The 21,172-nt window shown below is 39.5% G+C and overlaps 1 protein-coding gene across 1 annotated transcript in view; it reads right to left on the bottom strand.

Moving 5' to 3' along the window:
• ANTXR2 (ANTXR cell adhesion molecule 2) overlaps positions 1–21,172 on the bottom strand; it is a 122,017-nt gene that overhangs the window by 27,601 nt on the left and 73,244 nt on the right. The window contains exons 15-16 of the mRNA XM_065634277.1: positions 19,854–20,021; positions 18,558–18,638 (exon numbers count right to left, since the gene is read on the bottom strand). Of these exons, the coding sequence (XP_065490349.1) occupies positions 18,558–18,638; positions 19,854–20,021 (249 nt within the window). The remainder of the gene's footprint in view (positions 1–18,557; positions 18,639–19,853; positions 20,022–21,172) is intronic.

The following is a 21,172-nucleotide window of genomic DNA, read 5'->3' as shown; positions in this document are numbered from 1 at the left end:
TTCCACAAGATTTCAATTCGGCACAGTTCAGTTCTCTATGGACTGATACTCTGAGAGCACATGAGCACAGATACTTGAGTGTGACTTCAGAGATCTCGTCCTTCCATGGAAACACTGTAACATCATCTTTTTCTACCTGGCCACTTTTTCCATTAAACTTAAAGGAAATGTGACATTGTGAAACCTCTGCTTTGCTGTAAAATGTGCCAGACTCGTTCCATGCCACACCTGTCCCCTCCAACACTGCACAGCACCATCACCTCAGTCTCGGCAGCAAAATCAGGCCAAAATGTGGGATGTGCACAGGCAGACAGCGGTGGAAACCCTTCCTGGAAACCTTGCCACAGCAGCCACTCCTGCTTCAAAATGGCTGATATGGAATGGAGTACAGGACGGTGAACGCTCGGTCTGCATAAAACACCTCCACCTCCATTTGCAGGAGCATTTTCAACAAGTGGCAGTCCAGAGTCTCATCGAAGGAAGAGACAGAAACAACCGGACAGTTTCAGAGGAAGCCGTGGCCATTTTACCTAAGTGTGCAATTGCATTTTCAACATAATTAGGTAGCTAATTGTGCGCCTAGGCCTAGCTGATGTATTTGCACGTGTATCTAATTATGATTTATCTGAAAGCTCTCTGACCATAATGCCTTGCTCTCCAATCTAACAGAGGCATTTATAAAAGTGAGAGGTGAGTTTGAGTGGTTGCTTTTCTCTAGCTTTTACTTTAAACTGAATTCCTATTTATCTTGACGTTTTTTAAACCATTCAAGCTGGCTGAGCAATAGGAGAACTCCAAACAGCAGTATTACTGGAAGACAAGCATGGTGCTGCACAAAGAGCTCTGGAAAAAAAAAGAAAAATTCCAGGGGAAAGGCCAGGGTGAGGTTAATAGATGAAATTTCTATGCAAGGCTTGGAAACGATGCTGATGTTGGACTGTCCCAGTGGTGTGGATGTCATGCAGTAGGAACTTGTACCAGCAATCACCAAGGTCAGAAGGGATCTTCTTTCAATAAATGTTGAACTGTAGCTGCAAAGATGGCAGCTTTTGTTGTAGAACAGAGAATCTCACAAATGTAATATATAAGAGCATCACAGCAATACAGTTTGTGCTGCCAATGTGAGCAATGTAATCATTCAAACTTTCCCAGTGTCTTTTCTAAGGCCAGCTGTGAAAGGCTACAGTAATGTTCTTAGTTCACTAACTGTAGGCCTCATTGAAAAAAGGCAAAATAAAAACAGCCTAGATTTTTTAATTTAAATTACATTTGTTTTACTTTGATAAATTATCAGTATACTCTGTTCAATTACTCAGTTGTCTTTTAACATGACATTGACTTAACTCAGATCCTGTAACATTCTCAGGACTAACTAGGCTACCCAGCCAGGCAGTGAGACCTCTTAATATAAACCACACTGTGAAAATGTCTATTATTTTCCTTCAGCAAAACACTTTTTAACCTACAGTATCCAATCATTCTTTATGGTGTATGATGTCAAAAACACTTACTGCACAAGCAGAGATCTGTGTTTCTTTTGCCACAGACAATAAATCTTTAGTGTCTTCTCTTGATACGCATCACTCCACTTGATCTCAGGAGGCACTATATGTCTCTCTTTCCCTCTGCCTCTTCTAACAAGGTCACTTTCCAGTGATGAAACAACTTTTCCAGAAGGTATAGCATTCAATAATTAATATCTACTGATAATAGCTTCTCAAAGCAGTGCTTTAAAACTCTAATGCAGGCTCTTCACAAACTTACAGCATGAAGAACCCCTAAAATAAATTTGAGTAGCATGTCTGAAAATATTGTCTTCAAAAACTTGAAATGCATAGACTAAACTCAACACTGATATAAAGAGATCTTTATCCGCTTATGCCAAAAGGAAATTCAGCTCTTCCTCTCTCCCCAGTCAGTATTATTTTACTACAGGCCTGAGAAGGTTAAGTCAGTCTAGTACATATAATCTGCTGTGAACAGGAAAATACCAATATCGCCTGTTAATTTCACTACTGCATGTATAGGTTCTGTAGTAAGCGTCACAAGTGTTAGGTTACTTAGGAAGATGTCTCTTATTGCAGGACAGACCATGAATCACAATGGGGAAGAGAGACCCTAAATCAAAAGTCCTAGTGAACACAGAGCCTGATTTCCTGTTGGTATTACTCTATTTACTTCTAACAGTCATTTCATAACTGCCAAACTAGCTGTTTCAGGTGATTTCCAGTGCAAGCAACGTTTGACAAAAGCACAGAAAATACTGTATTTGAGCATGTACTGGGGGAAAAAGAAAAAAAACAAAAACCAACATCAAACAGGTTATCGGTTATCAGTAATTTCTCTCAGTGCTTTTCCTGTTTTTCTGCTGACTTTACAATCATTTGGATGGGATCTGCATTTAGCACAGCCAGTAGGTGACTGACGTTTGTTCATCAGAAGCAAGGTTCGGACCACAGAACTAAGGTAGTTTGCCTCTGTCTCAGGTTGCCCTTTTGGAAGGGTGAAGAGGAGGCATACCATCTCCCTAGGGATTTATCAGCAAAGAGGAGACAGTCTAAGTTTGAGTCTCTGCAGGGGCCAGCCAGGACAGCACTTTTTATCAGACTTGATTTTTTGCTATCTGTGAACATTCATCTCTTCAATACTGATCTTGCAGCTGGTCTAGCAGCCAAAGAAAAAACTTAATTTATAGCTGTCAGTTGCTTCATATAAACCTTGCAAAGGTGGAGCAAGAACACTGGCCATACCTGTTCTACCTCGAGTGTCTTCCTGCCCATTCAGGTGACCTGCACAGGATGCAATCTGTGCAAAGATACACATGGTCCAGGAGTTGTTAAGACTCTAGTGTTAAACTAGAGGAATAAAAGGATGGATGGAGAAAATGAGCTGTGAAAATACACACCATCTATTCCAAAATTCAAAACAATCCTCTGCTAAAAAGATGTTGAGAGTTATCTCACAATTTGGTGAAGAGTATGCACATGCTAAGGACATCCACTGGTTATGAAAGAGTGAGCTATGGCAGCAAGGCACAAAGTGACAGATTGTGTAGCACCTAAGTAGCTCTCAGAATCAAGATGTCCTAGGCACAGGACCCACAAATCCAAAGAGATGGAAAGAACTGGGTAAAGACGTATTAAGAGGTTTCTCTGTATAGAGCTGTGGAGCATGGTACAGCTCATGAAAGCACCCAAACCTGCCACTAAGGCTCTGCAGGGAAGCTGGACACCTTACCTGTTGATGATGATTTACATCTGACAGGGTTCAGGAAGGACAATGGGGCGGTCTGATTCTCACTGATGTAACTTAACTATTGATACTACCTGAGCACTGATGTGTGCATGCAGAGGTCAGCTGTGTGCATATCTATTGCACACACACATACATGCGTAGAAGCCCAGACACAAAGAGAGAGAGTCAACATTAGTTTAGCATCCAGTCACATGTCACTTGCGCGTTTGGGCTGGCTAAGAGGAGAATGTGTGTGAAATAGGGGATGACATGCAGTCATTATTCCAATGGGACAGTTATACAAGCAACAAGGGTGGCTGGGCTGAGGTGTCAACTGCAGGTCGTTAATGCTGACAAGGCCTGCAGTCAGCTCCAGCAGCTGGCCCCCTCCTGAGTGGGCTAACCGATGTTGCCACCATCTTGTCTCCAAGGAGGCTTGAAGGCACATGGCTTAGGTCTCATACAGTAGGTAAAGCAGATATTAACAAAATTATTGTTCAGAGTCATTTTAAGAATAAAGCCTTTCATGCCATGATATCCTAACACTAAGCAGTGCACATATTTGATAAATACATGTGATTCTATAGATCAGTCTAGTCTGGCACAAGATTTGACTTACTTTTGTGCGGCGTACAAGGTAAAAATCTCTGTGCCTTAAGCTCCATGGCAAATAAGAATGTATTTATTAGGCATTTACACAAGACTTATCAGCATGGTATTGCACATGTGTGTTATTATCACATAGAAGTAATCCAGTAATCCTAGCATTTAAAAATGATACCTACTTCTATTATCTAGTGACCAATTGACCTTGATATTGCAGTAAGATCCCTGAGAATGGAGTACACTACCAGTGGGGTATTACTTAGAGTGACATTTACCTGCACTTAAGAGAACTATGGGAACAAGGCTATTTATGTTGCACTTCTTTTGCACCAGATGTCCTCGTCTCTGCTTTTAGAATCTAACTCTCCCATTTTCATCCACTAAAACTGGAATGTGAACTCTACTACCCGTATCAGTAGCCTTCAGTTCCTTGCCGTTGTTCAGAGCTCACTAGAGGCATCTTTACTTCCTCCATCCCCTAGTTGGCTTTGCATTCATTATTTGGTGTTCACATCATCTCTACAGAAATGTCAGATGCTATCACTGGCTTCATTCTTTATTGCATCCTCATCCTCAGAGACTGTAACCCTTAAAAACCTGCTGCCCTATCTCTTGTGTCTTAATTGCCACCACTGTCACTTGGGGAAAGCCCTGCTGCTTTGCACAGAGAAGACATGTTGCATTTAGTGAACCTGCAACTTGTATGTGTGGCAGTGGCCCAGTTGCTGGCAAGTGCTGAGTGGAAATCAAAAATTACCCAGTTGAAAGGCATGCCTGTGGTTTCTCTTATCATTTCCTCCTGGTTTTGTTGAAGTGTCTCTTATACTCCCACTCTAATTAGCAGCATTTATATCTCTGTTGTGATTTTGCTGGAGACACTAGCCTGGGAAGCAGACTAAGAGAGATGTCAGAAAACATCTGAGTGTCAGTCAGTGCAACCCCCCATCATGCAGAGCAGGAAAAGAGAGTGGGCAGACCCTTTGCTGCTGTGGGTTGTCCTTGTGCTTTCAGTAACAATAAGGATTTGTCCCAGGTCTCACAGAGAGAATCACCAGAGTTGCTTCTGAGCAGGCACCAGGGCCCATACATGCTGGTCTTTGTCTGGAACAGCAAAGGTGGTGTGAGGTGGCTGCAGCATGAGGTGACAGCAGGTTCAATAAATAGAACAGGTCTTTCTTGCTTAGAGATTGATCAATGCTGCTGTCATACACTGTGATGTGTGCTATGACAGTTCACAGCCTCACATTTCTATTTTATAACTACCTTCTTTTGCATTTCTTCTTGAAAATCAGAAGTGATGTGCAATGTAAATAGGTGTAAAGTTTTTAAAAACTGAAGTACTGTAGTACTCCAGAGAAAAGAGCTAACAGACATTCCATGCACCAATTACCATCTTGACTATGGCAGCAGGGTTCACAGAGGCCATTGAGAGGCCCGGTCCTGCAGGCCTCACTCAAGGGGGGCAGTTTTCATTCATCCAAATGTTTCTTAAAACTCCAGTAGGGAGCAACTGACTGTGACTAGACCAGAGATGCACGACTGGGGCAGATTTCTGTTGAAAACATGTGATGGTAAAGCATGCTCTCATCAACGAAACTTCCCTGATGTAGTGATACAGTATTCTGGTTTTCTCCTGACTTTTTCTGAGCCAATGCCTATTTTTTCCCCTAGGCAGAGCACTTATAGTATTATAAATCAGGAAAGACTGACATGAAACATGCACTGAAACATGCCTAAGAGATTCCTGGAGTGCCAACTGAGTGTGTGGCTGACTTTTAAGAAAAGGGCTTTAATTACAATTAACATAGGAAATATAAATTTAAAGAAATGGAAGAGTTATTTCATTTTACTTTACTGGGGCTATTGAAATACATTAAAACTGATTTTTTCAGTGCTTACATTCACAAGTTGTTACCAAACCCTTGCCACCACTGAGTCTTAAGTGCAGCATTGGCAACCACAGATCTAAGTCAGCAGCAGGTACAATTACCCAGAAAGTTGAGTTTTAACATGGAACCATCTTATAAACCAGGTATAGCAAATAATTATTTCAGCCAAAGGCTAGTTATGTTTACCACTCCTCAGACAAGCCCTTGGAGGAAATTTTGCAGTCCATACTGAAAACCATTAGGTGTATATTTTAGTAATCCAAAATGGAAGGCAAATGCTGCGGCTGGCGATTGGCTGTGAAGGTCAATTTCCAGCTCACATCACTCCACACAGGCTGAGTGGGAACAGGTTGCATGAGCTGAACTAGAGTAATATGGCAGGAAATAAAGGGGTTTCTTAAATATAGACCAACTTTTAAAAGTCAAAACGTAGAATTTCACTTGCAATTTGATCCACAGTTGAAACATTCATCTAGCACAGAGAAACTGGCTTTTATTCAGTAAAAACATATTACACTTGGTAAGAATTTAAAACATAAAATGGTATAAAGTGCTATTCCAAGCTGGATGGTTTTGTGTTGGTCATTGATTTGGCCCTGACTAGGAGCAGTGCTAATCAGATGTAATTGGCCTTGATACTCCTAGGGTCAGGTCCACAGAGACTAGCCTATAACTTTATGGGGAGAGTTGGACTTGAAGGCATACAATCAATTTGGAGGGGAAAAAAGGGAGGATAAATTGGATTTTAGTTTGATAGGCCAGAAACCTTTTAAATGCTTCTACACCAAAAAAGTAAATGCTAGGAGCAGGAAGCACTTCCAAGGAAAAAACATATGAATGTTGTGCTGTGCTCGCTAAGGTTAAAGGAATAATGCAAATCCACAACAGGCAAGTAGGTATTAACAGCCACCTATATATGCAAGCCCTTGATATGCCTTTGCAAGGCCAAACCTACTGAAATGTGCTCTTTCATTTTCTTTCTCTCTCTATTTCTCTTCGCCAGAGTGGGGAGGATGGTAACTAACTTTAAAATATCTGACGTGGCTAAGTCATTAAAAATGGTAGAGTCAGTGACAAAAATACCATGGTGGAGCTAATATCATGCCAGTTTCTCTCCAATTAGTACCTACATCCATCAGGAGTTTCTTTCACTCTGCTGACCACAAGACAGTGTATACCACTGAACTTTTAAAGCCATATGATTTGAGAAACTAGATGGAGATGTCACAGAATTCTAATTCACAGACTCCTAGATCCAATGGAAATGTAGTCCATTATATTCTGTTGTTCCTTTACATGCCTTTCTTTGCTATAAATGCCATTACCAGAGGGAGAAACCATACTTGGTTGCCATCATAATCTCAATAAAATGCTCTGTCAAGTTCATTAGCCACCTATGATCTCTGACCATCTGCTTGGGGTACATCTATGTCGTATTACCAAAGGGCACCGATGTCTACTACTCATGCTTGGCAGGTTGTTAGGCCTGACTCTGAATATCATTGTGAAAATGACTGCACAAACAAAAGATCATTCCCCTCCACTGCCTGAGATACAAACTGATTATTAGCAGGCAGATGCCTTATCCTATAGATATTATTATTTTATTAATGAAATTAAATAAATGACCTGTGACTACTTGTGGTTCAACTGTGATAGACACTCTGGGTTTCAGAGAGGCAAGCAAAGCTCTCCAGTGGTGAGGGCAAATGGAGCAGTCCACGCTAGCTGGAGAATGGAGCGTGGAACAGGGCAAAAAGGCAGCACTGACATAAGAATGTGCCCTAAAAAATAATCTCTCTCTCCTGGGATAAGCAGTTGTTTTCTAGAGGCAATACGAAGGATTTCTATATGATTTAGAGACCTGCTATGGTTTGTTACGCTGGGGTGTGTTTGGGTTTGCTAGGAAAGTCCTTCCACAGATTGGAGTAATATCCTAAGAGCTGTTAGGCAGTTCTGAAAATATTTGGCCCTAAATAATCAACTTTCTTCTGGGATAGTATTCTACAACTTCCTAAAGATACCTGTCCATCATTTTACAACCATTCCAAATTTTAGCAGGTTTTATGTTGTACTATAATGTAAAATAAAATATCATCCACCTACTTCGGCATAGAAAGATATAAAATGTGCTTCTAGCTACTGTGCACTTTCCACTTGAATCTACCCTCTCTGATCAGACAGTAATGTTTTGCATCCAGCAAGGAAATTTATATTTCAGACCATTAAAGAATTTCTGTTGTTTCCAGTGGAAAAAAAAGTGATAATGAATTCCAGGAAAATGTAATCATTTTTAATTTGATCAATCTGATTTAACTTGCAGGGTTTGGATTACTAGACTAAGTATTAAAGATTTTGTGTTAAATTTTGTGTTAAAAAACTACAGATAGAAATGTGTATAAAAAATAAAGTAGCCCTTACATATGAATGAGAAATCCTGAGTCCTAGAGTACAAGCAACACAATGGTAATTGTAGTACTGTCCTTAGAGGGTTAAATCAAACATTCAAAGGCTGTAGGTCAGTGAAACTGTTCAATTTCATCTGGTTAGCAGTCAGACAGAGGCTCTTTAAGAGAGACGGTGAGATTAGCCCATTTAAACTTAAGTGATTGATTTTCATTTAACATTTTTGTCTGCCATACTTATCAGAAGTTGCAAAATTCATTTCAGAGTGACTTGAAAGGAACATATTTGTATGCATCCATATATATACTTAGTGACATGAAGCAGCATTAATAACTCCATTACTTGTAATTAAATTAACATTTTAAGATTGTGTTTAAATTACATGAAGGCTATAACACAAGCCATCAAAAAGCAGCACATTCAATATTAAAATTAAATGTTAAGGCTGAGGGCGTGCCATTATGTCACACTGTTGAGGGACAAAAATCAACTGTACAGAGACGTTCTAATTTATGGATGGATGTCAGCGTCAGCCTTAAAGTATAATGGGTTTGGCAACATATGGCACAGTCACTTCTTTTACTAGGTAGAAATTTCCCCTTTAGACAAAGCCTGCAAACATATGAAGAGGTGTATGTTACTCGAAGGCACTTCATAAAGATATTACAGTTGAACTGTTCAGAAAATATTATGGCTTATGGAGACTCAGTCATTTAAAAATGTTAATAACTTGAGTGTTTAGGGCTTTTTGTTAATTCTTAATGGATCTATAGTTTATAATGTACGTGCAAAAATTCATTTGAGAACAAAAATAACTTTGAATTATAGGAATATAGTAAAAAGATCAGAAGCAATAAATATAGGGTTTTATCATTTTTTTTCTTTTTCTCCCCACTGTCTGCCTCTAACATATAATTGCACTATTCAGCAGAATGTGTGCTGTAGTCCTCCCCAACTTTTTATCTTCTTGTTCATTCCTTCATTGTGCAAGAACTGTGCAATCACTGTCAAGAAAATGGAACAGCTCCCTCACCCTGCCTTCTTTTTGATAATGTTGTATTAAAGCTAATGAAAAAATTTGCATGCATGAAATGATTAGCATGTTCACATGCTTTCAGGCTTCAGATACTCGTGTCGATACAGCGAGTATCTGGCTGGGCCTATTTGAGCATACTCTGAACTCAATTAGCTACAACTTAGCACAAGCTTATAATAAACTCATCTTAAGTGAGTAAACCTCCTTGAAGTCTAGGCTGCCCCAGGTACCTGCAGGTGATAGTAACACCTTCAAGGTGATACATAAATTCTCACTTGGTAAAAATAGCCTTGATGTTTTCACAAGTCTTCCCTGTTGGTTAGAGAATTAGAGCACGATGAAGTCAAAGGAAAATGAGACTATTTCTTTTCACCTCATTCTGTCACCAAGTTTCCTCTCTAGTTCCTGGTCAGTTGATTTCCATCATCACTCATCCCTGCTGACATAAAGTATTTGTACTAGTTTTCCTCCAAATAGCAGTGAAATGAGTCCGAATCTTTTAAAACATGCCAAATCACTGTTGAAGAACACTGAAACCTTTCACTCGTATGGCTATGGAGAATCCCATCTCTGATAAACTATACCATTCCTAATAATCTTTGGCAACTTGAATGATTAATGCATTATTTTTGCTCAAAATAAAATGTTTTCATTTAAATGTTGTCAAAAAGCAAATTCACAGGGGTAAAGATATAGAGCTAAATAAAATTCTTTGCTGATTCCGTGTGAGCAATCAAAAGGCTTCTCACCCACTCTTGGTGTTTGTGGCCTATAACATAGTTTCAAATTATTTTAGTTCTCCTTCTTTATCTGTGACTCATAGAGGAAAGGCAGATGTAGAGCTATGTCAAGGAAACATGGTCATTAAATTAATTTCATTCTTGGACTTCAAATTTGTGACAGGGTGAAAAAAATGATGCCATTGCCTGAAATTAAGTTCTGACCTCTTCTTGAATCTGCCAAAATGGAGGTGTTCCTGACTTACACCAAGAATCCCAAGACACCACAACAGTGGATTATCTGCCAAATCAGTAAGATACCTTCTTGGGACATTGTTGTTACCATACTGTTCCTTCTCAGCAGAAGTGTCTCACATGCAAAGAGAAAAATTACAGCCTGATTCAAGTGGCTGCTGAATGACAGGTACAAAGCAGGCCTTGACTAATAGCCACATAGCCCAGTAGTCCCAATGAAACTATACGGGCTGCTGAAGATGAACGTGTTGCAAGAGTAAGAAGATGTAGGACATAAGCCATAAGTCTTCCACAGGTGGGACTCTGATAAAGAAATGCCTTAACAATGAGTCAAAATTAATTCCTTTTTAAGAGCCAAAATACTCCGGATTTGGCCAGCAGTTCATTCCTGTGAAATCCAAGTTGAAGCAGAAAACCACAGCAAGTCTTTGGCAGCTGGGCCCTTTTATGGGATGCCCCTGGGTGATGGTGCAATGGTTGGCACCTCTCTATTTAGAGAAGACTGGATGCAATTTACTGCAGAAGATGAGCAAGAGTTGCACATAACAGTTTCAAGAGGCAACACAATACCCAAGAAGGACATGACGGAATAGCTTGCAGATTGTTTTGTGTGTTCCTTCATTGACAGAGGTCCCTACAGCACTATAGCTGCCTTGTACAGACTAGTTTTAGGTGAGCCAAGTGATAGATCTCCATTTCCCATGAAAAAATGGGAAATTCTTTGACTGTTGTCAGGAAGTCCTCCTTGATTATAGGCCTTTTTTTCCTCTTCCTAAAAAAAGTAGTTACGCCCTTTTCTCTAGTTTGAGTTATCTTAAACCAATCTTACTTGTTGTGCTTTAAGAGCATACTTTTCAGCTCCTGAGTAACTAAATGGTTGCTTTCTTATGATGTCTGCATTTTGCTTTGGAAAGCCGGACATGGTATGGCCTAGCATGCTTAGTAAGAAACAGGGACCTTCCACTGTCACTCACAGAGGACTTGAAACAAAAGGCTTCCTCAGCCCCAGCTCTATTTACATACATGAGATTAATCATGTAAATAATCTTCTGTAAAGAAAGGAAAGACTGCAGAAATTTGTAGCACATTTGAATCTGCACAAAATTCAAATGTCAGGACTCTGTCACAGCATTTTCTTGCCTAGTTTATATGCTTAAATAATAATTCAATATTTCCTTCTGCATACAGTACTTTGGTGAACATCAAAGCCATGTAACTGGGATTTATCACATAGGTAGTTGCAGCTATGGATAGCTGGACCTCTATCCATTCTAGCTGCCCAACAGTAACTTTTTAAAAAATAAAAAAAGGGAAAAGTGAAGGCCTGAACCTTAACTCATCAAAACTGTGAAAGATAAAAATGATAATGATTCTGTTTGAGACCTGTATGTGTCTGAATGGCCAGAGGCACACAGCGACATGTGCTGCACTTAAGTTAAAACATTACTTAAATCTGCAAAGCAAAGATTTCCATTTGAAAGATAATATAGATAAATGGCATATATAACTGAAACAAATTAATATACATATCAATATAAATAGAGCTATACATGTTTATTATGTGGAAATTTAACCCATGTGCAGTGTTTCATTTTCAGTGTTTTTCAGTGTTAAAGAGTGTCTGATGCCTCTGTGCATGCAGATGCTTCTACAGCTATTTGTATGCATATATACATATAAGAATTTTTTCATACAGAAATGTATGTATGTGTAAATTGTGTGAATGTAAATATAAGATAGGCCATATGTCCCAGAAGTCCCAAAAGAGCATCTGATGTTGATATATAGACAGTGTGTTAAGGACCTTCCTAATTAATAACCCAGATTAAAACCTCTTGGCAATCAATTAAGATTAATGACAGAAGTCATTCTCTATCCCCCTCCACCCGCATCTCGGGCTGTGAAAACCCTGGGTTGTGAAACTTTAATCCTGTTATCTGCTGCCTTCTTCATCTGAAAAGCCTACAGATTAACACAGCAGACATTATTGAATTTACAACCAGCCGCTCGGACAGCTGCCCTACTTTCAGCAGTTAATGGAAAAGGAACTAATCTGGTTAGGAGCACAGGACTAGTTCATAAATCTGGGTGCCCAAGACAGTTAAAGCTGTCACGTCTCTTCTGGAGAGCGGTGACCGAATTAACCTGTCAGCTTGCTTCTTGCTGCTTCTTGAAGGTAGTCGGTCTCTCTGTAAGCCGGACTAATGAGATACTCGGCATTAATATAAACTACATCAGCCTTCCCTATACATAAGGGCTGTTCCCAAGCTGGGAGCTGTGTTTTATGGCTGGGTTTGGTTAGCTATATACTGCCCGCTCTTCACTGGAAGCCAGGTAGTGATTAAAAACAAATTTGTTTTTTCCCTTTTGAATCATGCCCAAACAAACAGTTATTGAAAAAAACTGAACTGCCAAATGAAATGTTTTCTTTTTAGTACAGCTTGGGACGGGGGGAAGAATTGTAATGCTCTTTAGGGTAGCAGGGATGGTACTTGACAGCTATAGCAAATTCATACTCCACTCAGAAAAGATTGACTTTTCCACTCTTTATAGGTATTATCCCCATTGCCAGCAAAGCTGAAGTTAACACGATGACTGGTATGGTTTATTTGTTGCATTTTAGGAGGTCTAAGGCACTCATCTTTCAGATAGCTGTTTGTAAACTAATAAAGCAAGAATTCTTCGGGCTGCACACTCTCCTGGCAACTCAGCTTTTTAAAATGCTCTTTTAAAGTGTATCATTGCTTCACAAAAAGTACATTCTGTGCTGGCATGACAGTACTTCCATCAGGACCATGAGCCAACTATATAGCCTGCTGTTGTCTACCCTGTTTCCCCGAAAATAAGACCAACCCCAAAAATGAGCCCTAGCATGATTTTTCAGGATTTTTGACGATGCACGAAATATGAGCCCTACTTCAAAAATAAGCCCTAGTTACAGTTCATAAACAAGTCAATTTAAATAGTGTCCAGGTAGCTATACATGTAAAAAAGTAACAAGTTTTGGAGCAAAAATTAATATAAGACCCTGTCTTATTTTCAGGAAAACAGGGTATCAGCAATGGCAACACCACAGGTGAAGAACCATGCTTAGCAGCATGGTACTGCCTCCAAGGACGTGCACAAGGTCTTTTAGAGTCTATGGGAGTACCAGTCGAATTGGTAAAAATGTCATAACCTTAACACTGACAAGTAGATTTATTTCATTCATACAAGTGTTCACATTTACGAATGCTGAAGGCTTATTTTAAAAAGAGGAACAGCGCTCATCTGCACAAAGGGAAGGAGTGCCAAAAGTGACTGCCTACCTAGATGGGAAAATATCTTTATTTCTCAAGACACCAGAGCAACATCATCTTTTCATAAAGACGATCACTACTGCTTTCATTGATTGACAGCTAGCAAATCTAACTATTAAGATATTACCTCACATAACCACTCTAGGTAGGATGGAGCACCTGAGAGGTAGACAGGCTGGACCCTCCTGGATGTCAGCCTGCAATCCAGTTTTAATAAAGTGAAGCTGTGATACCCATTTACGATGAGCATCCTTTTGGAGGAATTACTACTACTGACATGTTAATTTCAGAATATTCATCTGGGTCATGAGCACAAGAAAATTCCAGTAAACTCATAATCATGCTTGGTTCTTTGCTGTCACTTGCCATTTTAACAAAAGGGGCAGGTACGCTCTCCAAAATAATACTTTTTCAGGCAGGCCAAGGGACGACTGTTTTTCTGAAATCTTGTTCAGTGGTTCACTCAACAGGATGCATTGCTTTCTCTTGGAGACTGACCTCTGAATTCAGTCTGAATAGGCCAGGCTGGAAGGGGCTCTGACCAACCTGATCTATGTGAAGATGTCGCTGCTCATGGCAGGGGATTGGACTAGATGAGCTTTGAAGGTCCCTTCCAACCCAAACTAGTCTATGATTCTATTCTATGAAATGAATACTCTTAAAGTGTTTTCTTCCACTTTCTGTAACAGTGAACTTAATAATTTTAACAGTAATATGGGTCTATTCTGGAAGTTTTAAGAAAAACTTCGGCTCCAGTTTAGCTCTCAGGTCTATACAGACAAATTCCCACTGGAAGAAATGGCAGAAGGAATATTTTGGCAGAAAACACTTAAGGAAAAGAGATGCTCTTTAACTCCTTTTTAATCTTTCATACTTCCTAACTAGTTTTGCATCTTCTTTACCATTGCAGGAATTTAGAAGATCCAATATAAACATAATCTTTGCTATATGAATGATACTGAAGTTTCTTTTTCAAATTCTCAGTCAACAATTTTCATTAGCGTAATAATTTCCATGTTCTACTAAAATATTGCTATACCATACTATAATTGAACAAGGAGCTTCAGTGAACTGAGTTTTACATTGTAATATGACTTCTTGCTATGTGCAGTTTAATTTTTAAAAGTTTTAAACCATAAAGTGCACTGCTTCAAAGTAGCCACAGTAATCTTTCTCTAACTGTACCTTGTTATTTCTCTACACATTTCAACAATTTTCAGTGACTAAAAAAAGCCAAATCACCTTTATTTTCTTGAAGGAGGTCCTCCGCAGTTAGAAAATGGACAAACCATTCAGATATTAGAGAATACAGAAATAAACCAAAAAGTCATGCTATCACTAGTCTTGTTCCTGTTGCCATTACCCTGTAGGCAAGCAAACATGGCTAAGTGATTTAGAAAGCACTAAGCTACTAATAGTGCTGGCACCTCTGCTGCAAAGTGGATGACAAGCTGCCAGCTGAACCCTGTTAAAGCATTGTGGGGAGCTGACAGTTGGGGTACTCCTAGGCACCACACCTAGTCTTTTGTTTCAAAACAGTCAGTTTTCTCTCAGTGTAAAGCACTTGAAGCCTCAGCCTTCTACCAATTACTATTGCACTCTACAGTTGACAGACTGTGCTACTGATTTAGTATTTTCTGCCTATGCCCAGTGTTGGAATTACTGAAGAAACACAAAGGGAACGGTAACATGAGCCTCATTTCAGAGAATATAATACTGTCAGTGTTTCTAACTATAAATTTTGTGATGCTAACAGAGTCACAATGCAGAATATAATTTTATGTAACACAGAGATGCTGACAAAGTAACATCAGCTTAAATAGATGTTTCTATTAATCCTGAGGCCATTATTATAAATGAATCTTTAAAGCAAGTAAATGGTAATAAGCATAAAATTAAAAACAAGTAAAAATGTCTTCCTTTGTACTAGGCTGTTTTGTAACATTAAAAAAGCTTGAAAGTACTCAGTAGTTCTACTATAGAAATTCCTCTAAAATTAGTTACAGGGCTTTTTCCTTTACCAGTCGCTATATTTGCATCCTGATAGCACAAAATCTTAAATGCAAGTGCCATAGGCTGTCTGTGGACTTAAAGATATTTATGTGCATAAATGTGCACAGGATCAGAATCTCAGCCAGTATCAAACTGCACAAAGCGACAAGGTCATGTAAAGAATTTGAAACGCCTTTAGATGCTAAACTGCAACTCAGAAAATAAACACAAGAATTTAGATAAAAGAACAAGACTCTAACGCTCATGTTATGAACCTGTGACAAGTTTTCTTCTCATGTAGTAACAAACTTGGTGGTAAAGGTATTTCAGTAGAGAAACAACAGCAGATATTCCTCCACCGTGCCACCCTAACAGCACCCACTATCAGCTCTGCTTCCTAGCTGAATGGAACACTGAGGACTGAAGGTTGCCATAACCTCAGTTAAAACCCTCAGACAGTTAACTGGTTTGTCAAAGTACCCCAAAACTACTGTGCTTCAATCTTCTTTACCCCTTTAATTAAAAAAAAGGAAAGAAAATATAAAGAGGAGTATGAAAGTAAGGTAATGCATCATTTATAGATTATGTTGTTAGTGCAGAAAACAAAACACAGCTTTGAAAACAAAATCTCCTGCTGCAGAGTCTACTATGTTTGATAGGAGCCCTTCAAAAGAGTTCATGGCTTAATGGAGGCTGTTTATGTGGGGACTTCGATCTGTACCTGCTGTCCCCTGTCACTCCCTGGAAACTTGGCGGCAGATGTTGCAGCATTAAGTTGTCTCTGAAGTGGCTCTCTGTCCTCATCTCCCCACCACAACAGAGTCAAACTATGTTAGATCTCTTTATTTGTGCCTGAGGCATGTTTGGGAGCGCAGCTGTGTCCACCCCCACTCTACCTTTAGTGTTTCAGCCCCCAGGCGGCAAATGTGAGACCAAAACTGTTCTGCCACTCTTAACTACATCTGCTGACAATCCTGCAGCCTCGCTGCAGGCTGCCAAGGACCTGTGCCTCCGCTCGAAACAGATGTCGGCAGCAACCTGCTAGCTCACACCTGTATAAGCTTCCCTAACCTCACGGATTGCTAGCTGAAAAATTTATGACTCCAAGGACTTCCATCCACAATCAAAAGCTTCTTGACTAAACTGTGTGCAGCCCTCAAACTGGGCCACCCTCGGTATTACCTGGCAACATGGAAGAGGTGGGAGAGAAGAGAGAGAAGGAAGAAAAAGCTCACTGTGCTTTGATACTTCATGCCTAAATTTCAATTACTTGATCAAGGACTTTAATTCAGCAGTGAATTCTTCTACAAATGGAAACTACCAATTTCTTAAACAATAAAAGAAAGAAAAGAAAACAAGACAACTATGTGGCTGCTGTTTACCGTAACAATGCTTCTGAAGTACGTCTATGTGTATCTTGCTGTACATACACTTGACTGCTCATCCATTCACTGACTTTAACCCGTCAGGGACACAGTGCAGGAGCTGTACCTAGCAGGTTATAAACTAGTAAAAAGACAATTATTTTTCCCCTCGAGATATGAAATACCGTGCCAGACAGAAACTGCATTCCTACAGTGTTACAGGTGACAGCTTAATGACCATTGGTTTAGATTTTATTCATCAGTACAAATTCTACTCCTTTTTTCAGTGGGGATACCAAAGATTAGTGAGCTACTTCTCTGTTTTTCATAAAGCAAGATGTTGGTGTCTTCCTGTTATGTCCAGAAAAGACAGATGCCTGACTTCACAATGGCTCAACAAAGCCTTCCCTGCCAAGGCAATTTTTACAGTAACCAGCTGCCTTTATGGCCAGAAATCCTCAAAACAGGGCTGGACTGACAATTTTTTAGCCTGTTCAGGCACCATTTCTTCTACATTCCTATTTACATTCAATTCACCTGTTAAACTATATTGAAGTGTATATTTTGTATGTAGACTTATTATTGTTAATTCTGTTACTTGTAGCAGGTATTATCCACATACAGAGTAAATAACTTGCCAACGTAACAACTAGAATGATAACACTAAGATTTGACTGTGTTCACTATTTCTAGTATTGCACTTTTGTCATTCTGCTTCTTCCAACGCTTGTCTTAATGAAATCTTACCTTTTCTTCTTCCATTAGAACAGTACCAAACTTCATCCCCGTCATTGGGAAAATAATCTAAATACCGACTATCTCTCATTTTCTCAAAGGTAACTCCCTCCCTTTAACCTCTTTAACCTCTAATTCTTATATGTCATCATAAAGATGTGTATGTGGCAAAAAAAGCGTTCTTGCACACTGCTGCTTTGTGCTATGGATCTGATCTGTCACACCCATCTGGGGCCAGTTTGTTGAGAAAAAGTTGCCATCTCAGAGGAAACAGTTTGCTCCTATGCCTCTTCAGATGTGTCATGAACAGGAATCTGAATGGTTCCAGTAGATTTGAAATACCTTAATGATACATCAGTTCCTGAGATAAATGCTAAGATTTAAAGTAATACTTTCTTAAGGAATAACAATCAGAAATACACTATCTAGCTTTACTATAAAAGGTTCAAATAGTCACTCTTACTTCCTCTACTTCCCAGTCATAGCTGTCTTTGTAGTGGAGGATCATAAGTGTTCTAGAAGAATGGATTGTCTAAGAAACAAGTTTCCTCACTTTTTTTTTCTATGAAAGTCACCTTTGGCATGTAAGTGCAAAGGCAGGTGAAGCAACTTGCATGAAAGCTATTAGTGGTCATGAAATTTTATGTTGTTTTTGTATTCTGATAGTGAAATTCTACTCTTATAAATAGCTGGAAATAAGAAAGTTTTGGGTATTTGCTATAGAGAGTGGACACTGCATGAAGTCTGTGCTATGTTACTGTTTTCCAGCTGAACACACAAAAAGCACCCTGTGTTCAGGAGATCCGTGTTCCTGCAGCATTACTTTGGCTGGTGAGTGTGATGCATCTTTCAATATACTTTGTTTCCCCGATGCATTATTTTCCCTGTTGTGCTGTTCTTTCAGCTGCACTGCTTGCTTTAGTTAAGGTCAAAGAATTGCCAATGTTCAGCAGCTGCTAAAGCCTGGCTGTAACACACCCCTCTTTTGCTGACTCTAGCAGACACGCTCACCGCACACAAACCTCATCTCCTTGCTGTGGTCGCATCAAAGAGACTCTGTCATACTGTCTTCGTAACAGCGCCCACAGTGCATCAAGTCGACCCTGTGGCAACAGAGCAACAGGACTTTAAGTGTGATAAAATCAGTCAATGGAGAGCACATCACATGTGCTGAGTTACTGTCCAAGGAGATCCATGGAGAAATTTACTGGCAGAACTGAACACAAGTTCCTTAGAGCTGGATAAGCAAACTATAAACCTAGGCTTGTGTCATCCACACCACATAGCTGTGGTGCTGCTTTTTCCCATTGGTGAATGCAAGGTACTCCACTATCATCTCCACTGAGAGCAGAGTGGCTGTGATCTAACCCACATTTATTTCTGAGTGATTTAGAAGTAATATGTTTATTTGCCAGTACCTGGGGTTGATTTGCCACATGTCCAGCTGAGATTTCTCCCACATTAATGTGTTTGTTTTTACAGCATGTATACAGCAAGGTTGTCGCTCTCAGGAAGGCTCACACCTGCTCAGCACATGGTATACAGCAGACTTGTGCTCTGTGCTGATTCTAGCAGGTACTGAATGCAGCAGGTTCACTGGGAGTGCTCAGACAGCCTGTGCGGGAACATGCATTGCAGTTCTGATGCTTGTCAGAAGCATCCCGCTCTGCACAGATGGGTTGCAGAGTGTGCATGTGTGTGTGTGTGGACAACATGTTCAGGACTTCTGATAAGAAGTTGTGAGGACAGAATAGCTTTGTCCGTACTCCCAGCTAAACCTGTGTATTCTGTGCTCTTACCCAACTTCAGTTTCTAAGGAGAGCTTGTTATGGGTTTGCAAGTGACTCATGGCATCTACAGAGGAAAATGTCTTTATGCTGTTTATTGTGTTTTGCTTGTTTGTCAGGCTTTGTAATTTTTATTTTTCTTGATTGGTAGTGAGTTTAATTCAATGTTTAAAACTTAGTATTACAGCTACAAACTTTGTAGTTTTAGGCTTCGTTAGAAATACATTGAGATAGACCAAATGCCAAAAAAGCCTCCATATATTTTAATACTCTTATTGTAGGATACATCCCTTTTTTGTGAAAGGATAACAGAATGTTGTATGTAACAATGAAGTAGTGCATCTAGGGCTAAAAACTCTGCTCCTGCTATCCATCCTGAGTAGGTGTTAACTTTGAGAATAGCATATTACATTTGAATGGGAATACTTGAAAAATAATGTACAGTTCAGCAGGCATAAGACAGGTAAGGCAGACAAACGCCAGTCAGCCGTTAGTACAAAATTATATTGTACTGAAGACTAAAAACATTACCTTAATTGGTGTATACCACTTCTCCTGAATGGCTGGTGAGGTAGGCTTTGGTTTAGGTGGTTTAGGATGAAAAGGTTCTTCTGGTTCTTCTGGAAGTTTCACCACAGCATTTTTTGCTTTTTCTAATCTAGCCCCTTCTTCAGTGGATCCTTTATCACCCCAGCGAACCTAAGTAAAGCCAGAGTTCATATGTAAATGTGCTGTAGGAAAAGAACAAGCAAACTGATGCAAATAACAGACAAAGCTGAAAAAGTTTAAATTTGGAAGAAGTTCTAAATTAACAAGAGGGGGAGGTATTGAGGAAAATGTTCACTCTTCATTTGTGATGACAAGTATTCTTAGTTAATGTGCTGGTTTTGGCTGGGACAGAGTTAATTTTCATCATAATAGTTTGCATGGGGTTTGGATTTGTGCTGAAAACACAGCTAACACAGGGATGTTTAGTTGCTGCTGAGCAGTGCTTACACAGTCAAGGCCTCTATCTGGCCCTTACACGGGCTGTAAAAAAGACAGGAAATATGCAAAATCTTCTCTTCTTAATGGTGCAAAAATATAATTTCCAATTCTGTTTTATCCTAGAAGCAGACCTTAATCTGGCCCTGATGAAAGGCTGGATTTTTGACATCCCAGATTTCCTAACACAGCATGTTGTTGAGAACCCCAGTTTAGATAGAAAGCAATACTTAAGCAAGTTTTAGCAGAAGCTCCTTGAAACTGCTCAGGTTTTCACATAGTTCTGCCAGAAGATATATATACTGGAGAAAACACAGATGAAGCAGTCTAACCTGCATAATAACTAAATGCAAAACATGTAACAATGTATACTTTATCACTGCCACAGTATATAAAATACATACAGAGGAGTCAAGGAGAAAGGAAACCTGGACTATTGCTGTTGGTGAGACAACCACATATTTCCACTTCCATGAGAGGTTGTATTTACTATGCTGTAAAAAGAAAATACAGAAAAACACCTTCCCTCCAAGAGAGATCATTTGTCTTGCTACAATAATCTTATTTCATCTTGTAATTGGAAACACTGTGCAGCAATTAGAGCAAGGATGTTTGCTGCATTGTACAAAGAAACAAACCTAGACAAGACTGTTACTTTATCATCCAAAAGAACATCTAGAAGCTATGGATGGAGTTTGAAAATTCTTAGTAAAACTGGCCTGGATTATTTACAGTGCAAGACTTTCCAAATCATGCAATCTGCTACAATCTAGTCTGTAAGGAGGACCCGATACACCTAAAGCCAGCAAGTTAAATTCTGACATTACATCTTGGATAAATGTGGTGCACTGATGAGTCATGAAACT

This window comes from Caloenas nicobarica, chromosome 4, assembly GCF_036013445.1.
Source record: "Caloenas nicobarica isolate bCalNic1 chromosome 4, bCalNic1.hap1, whole genome shotgun sequence".
In the NCBI taxonomy this organism is placed as follows: Eukaryota; Metazoa; Chordata; class Aves; order Columbiformes; family Columbidae; genus Caloenas; species Caloenas nicobarica.
This window is presented reverse-complemented; position numbering and strand designations above follow the sequence as displayed.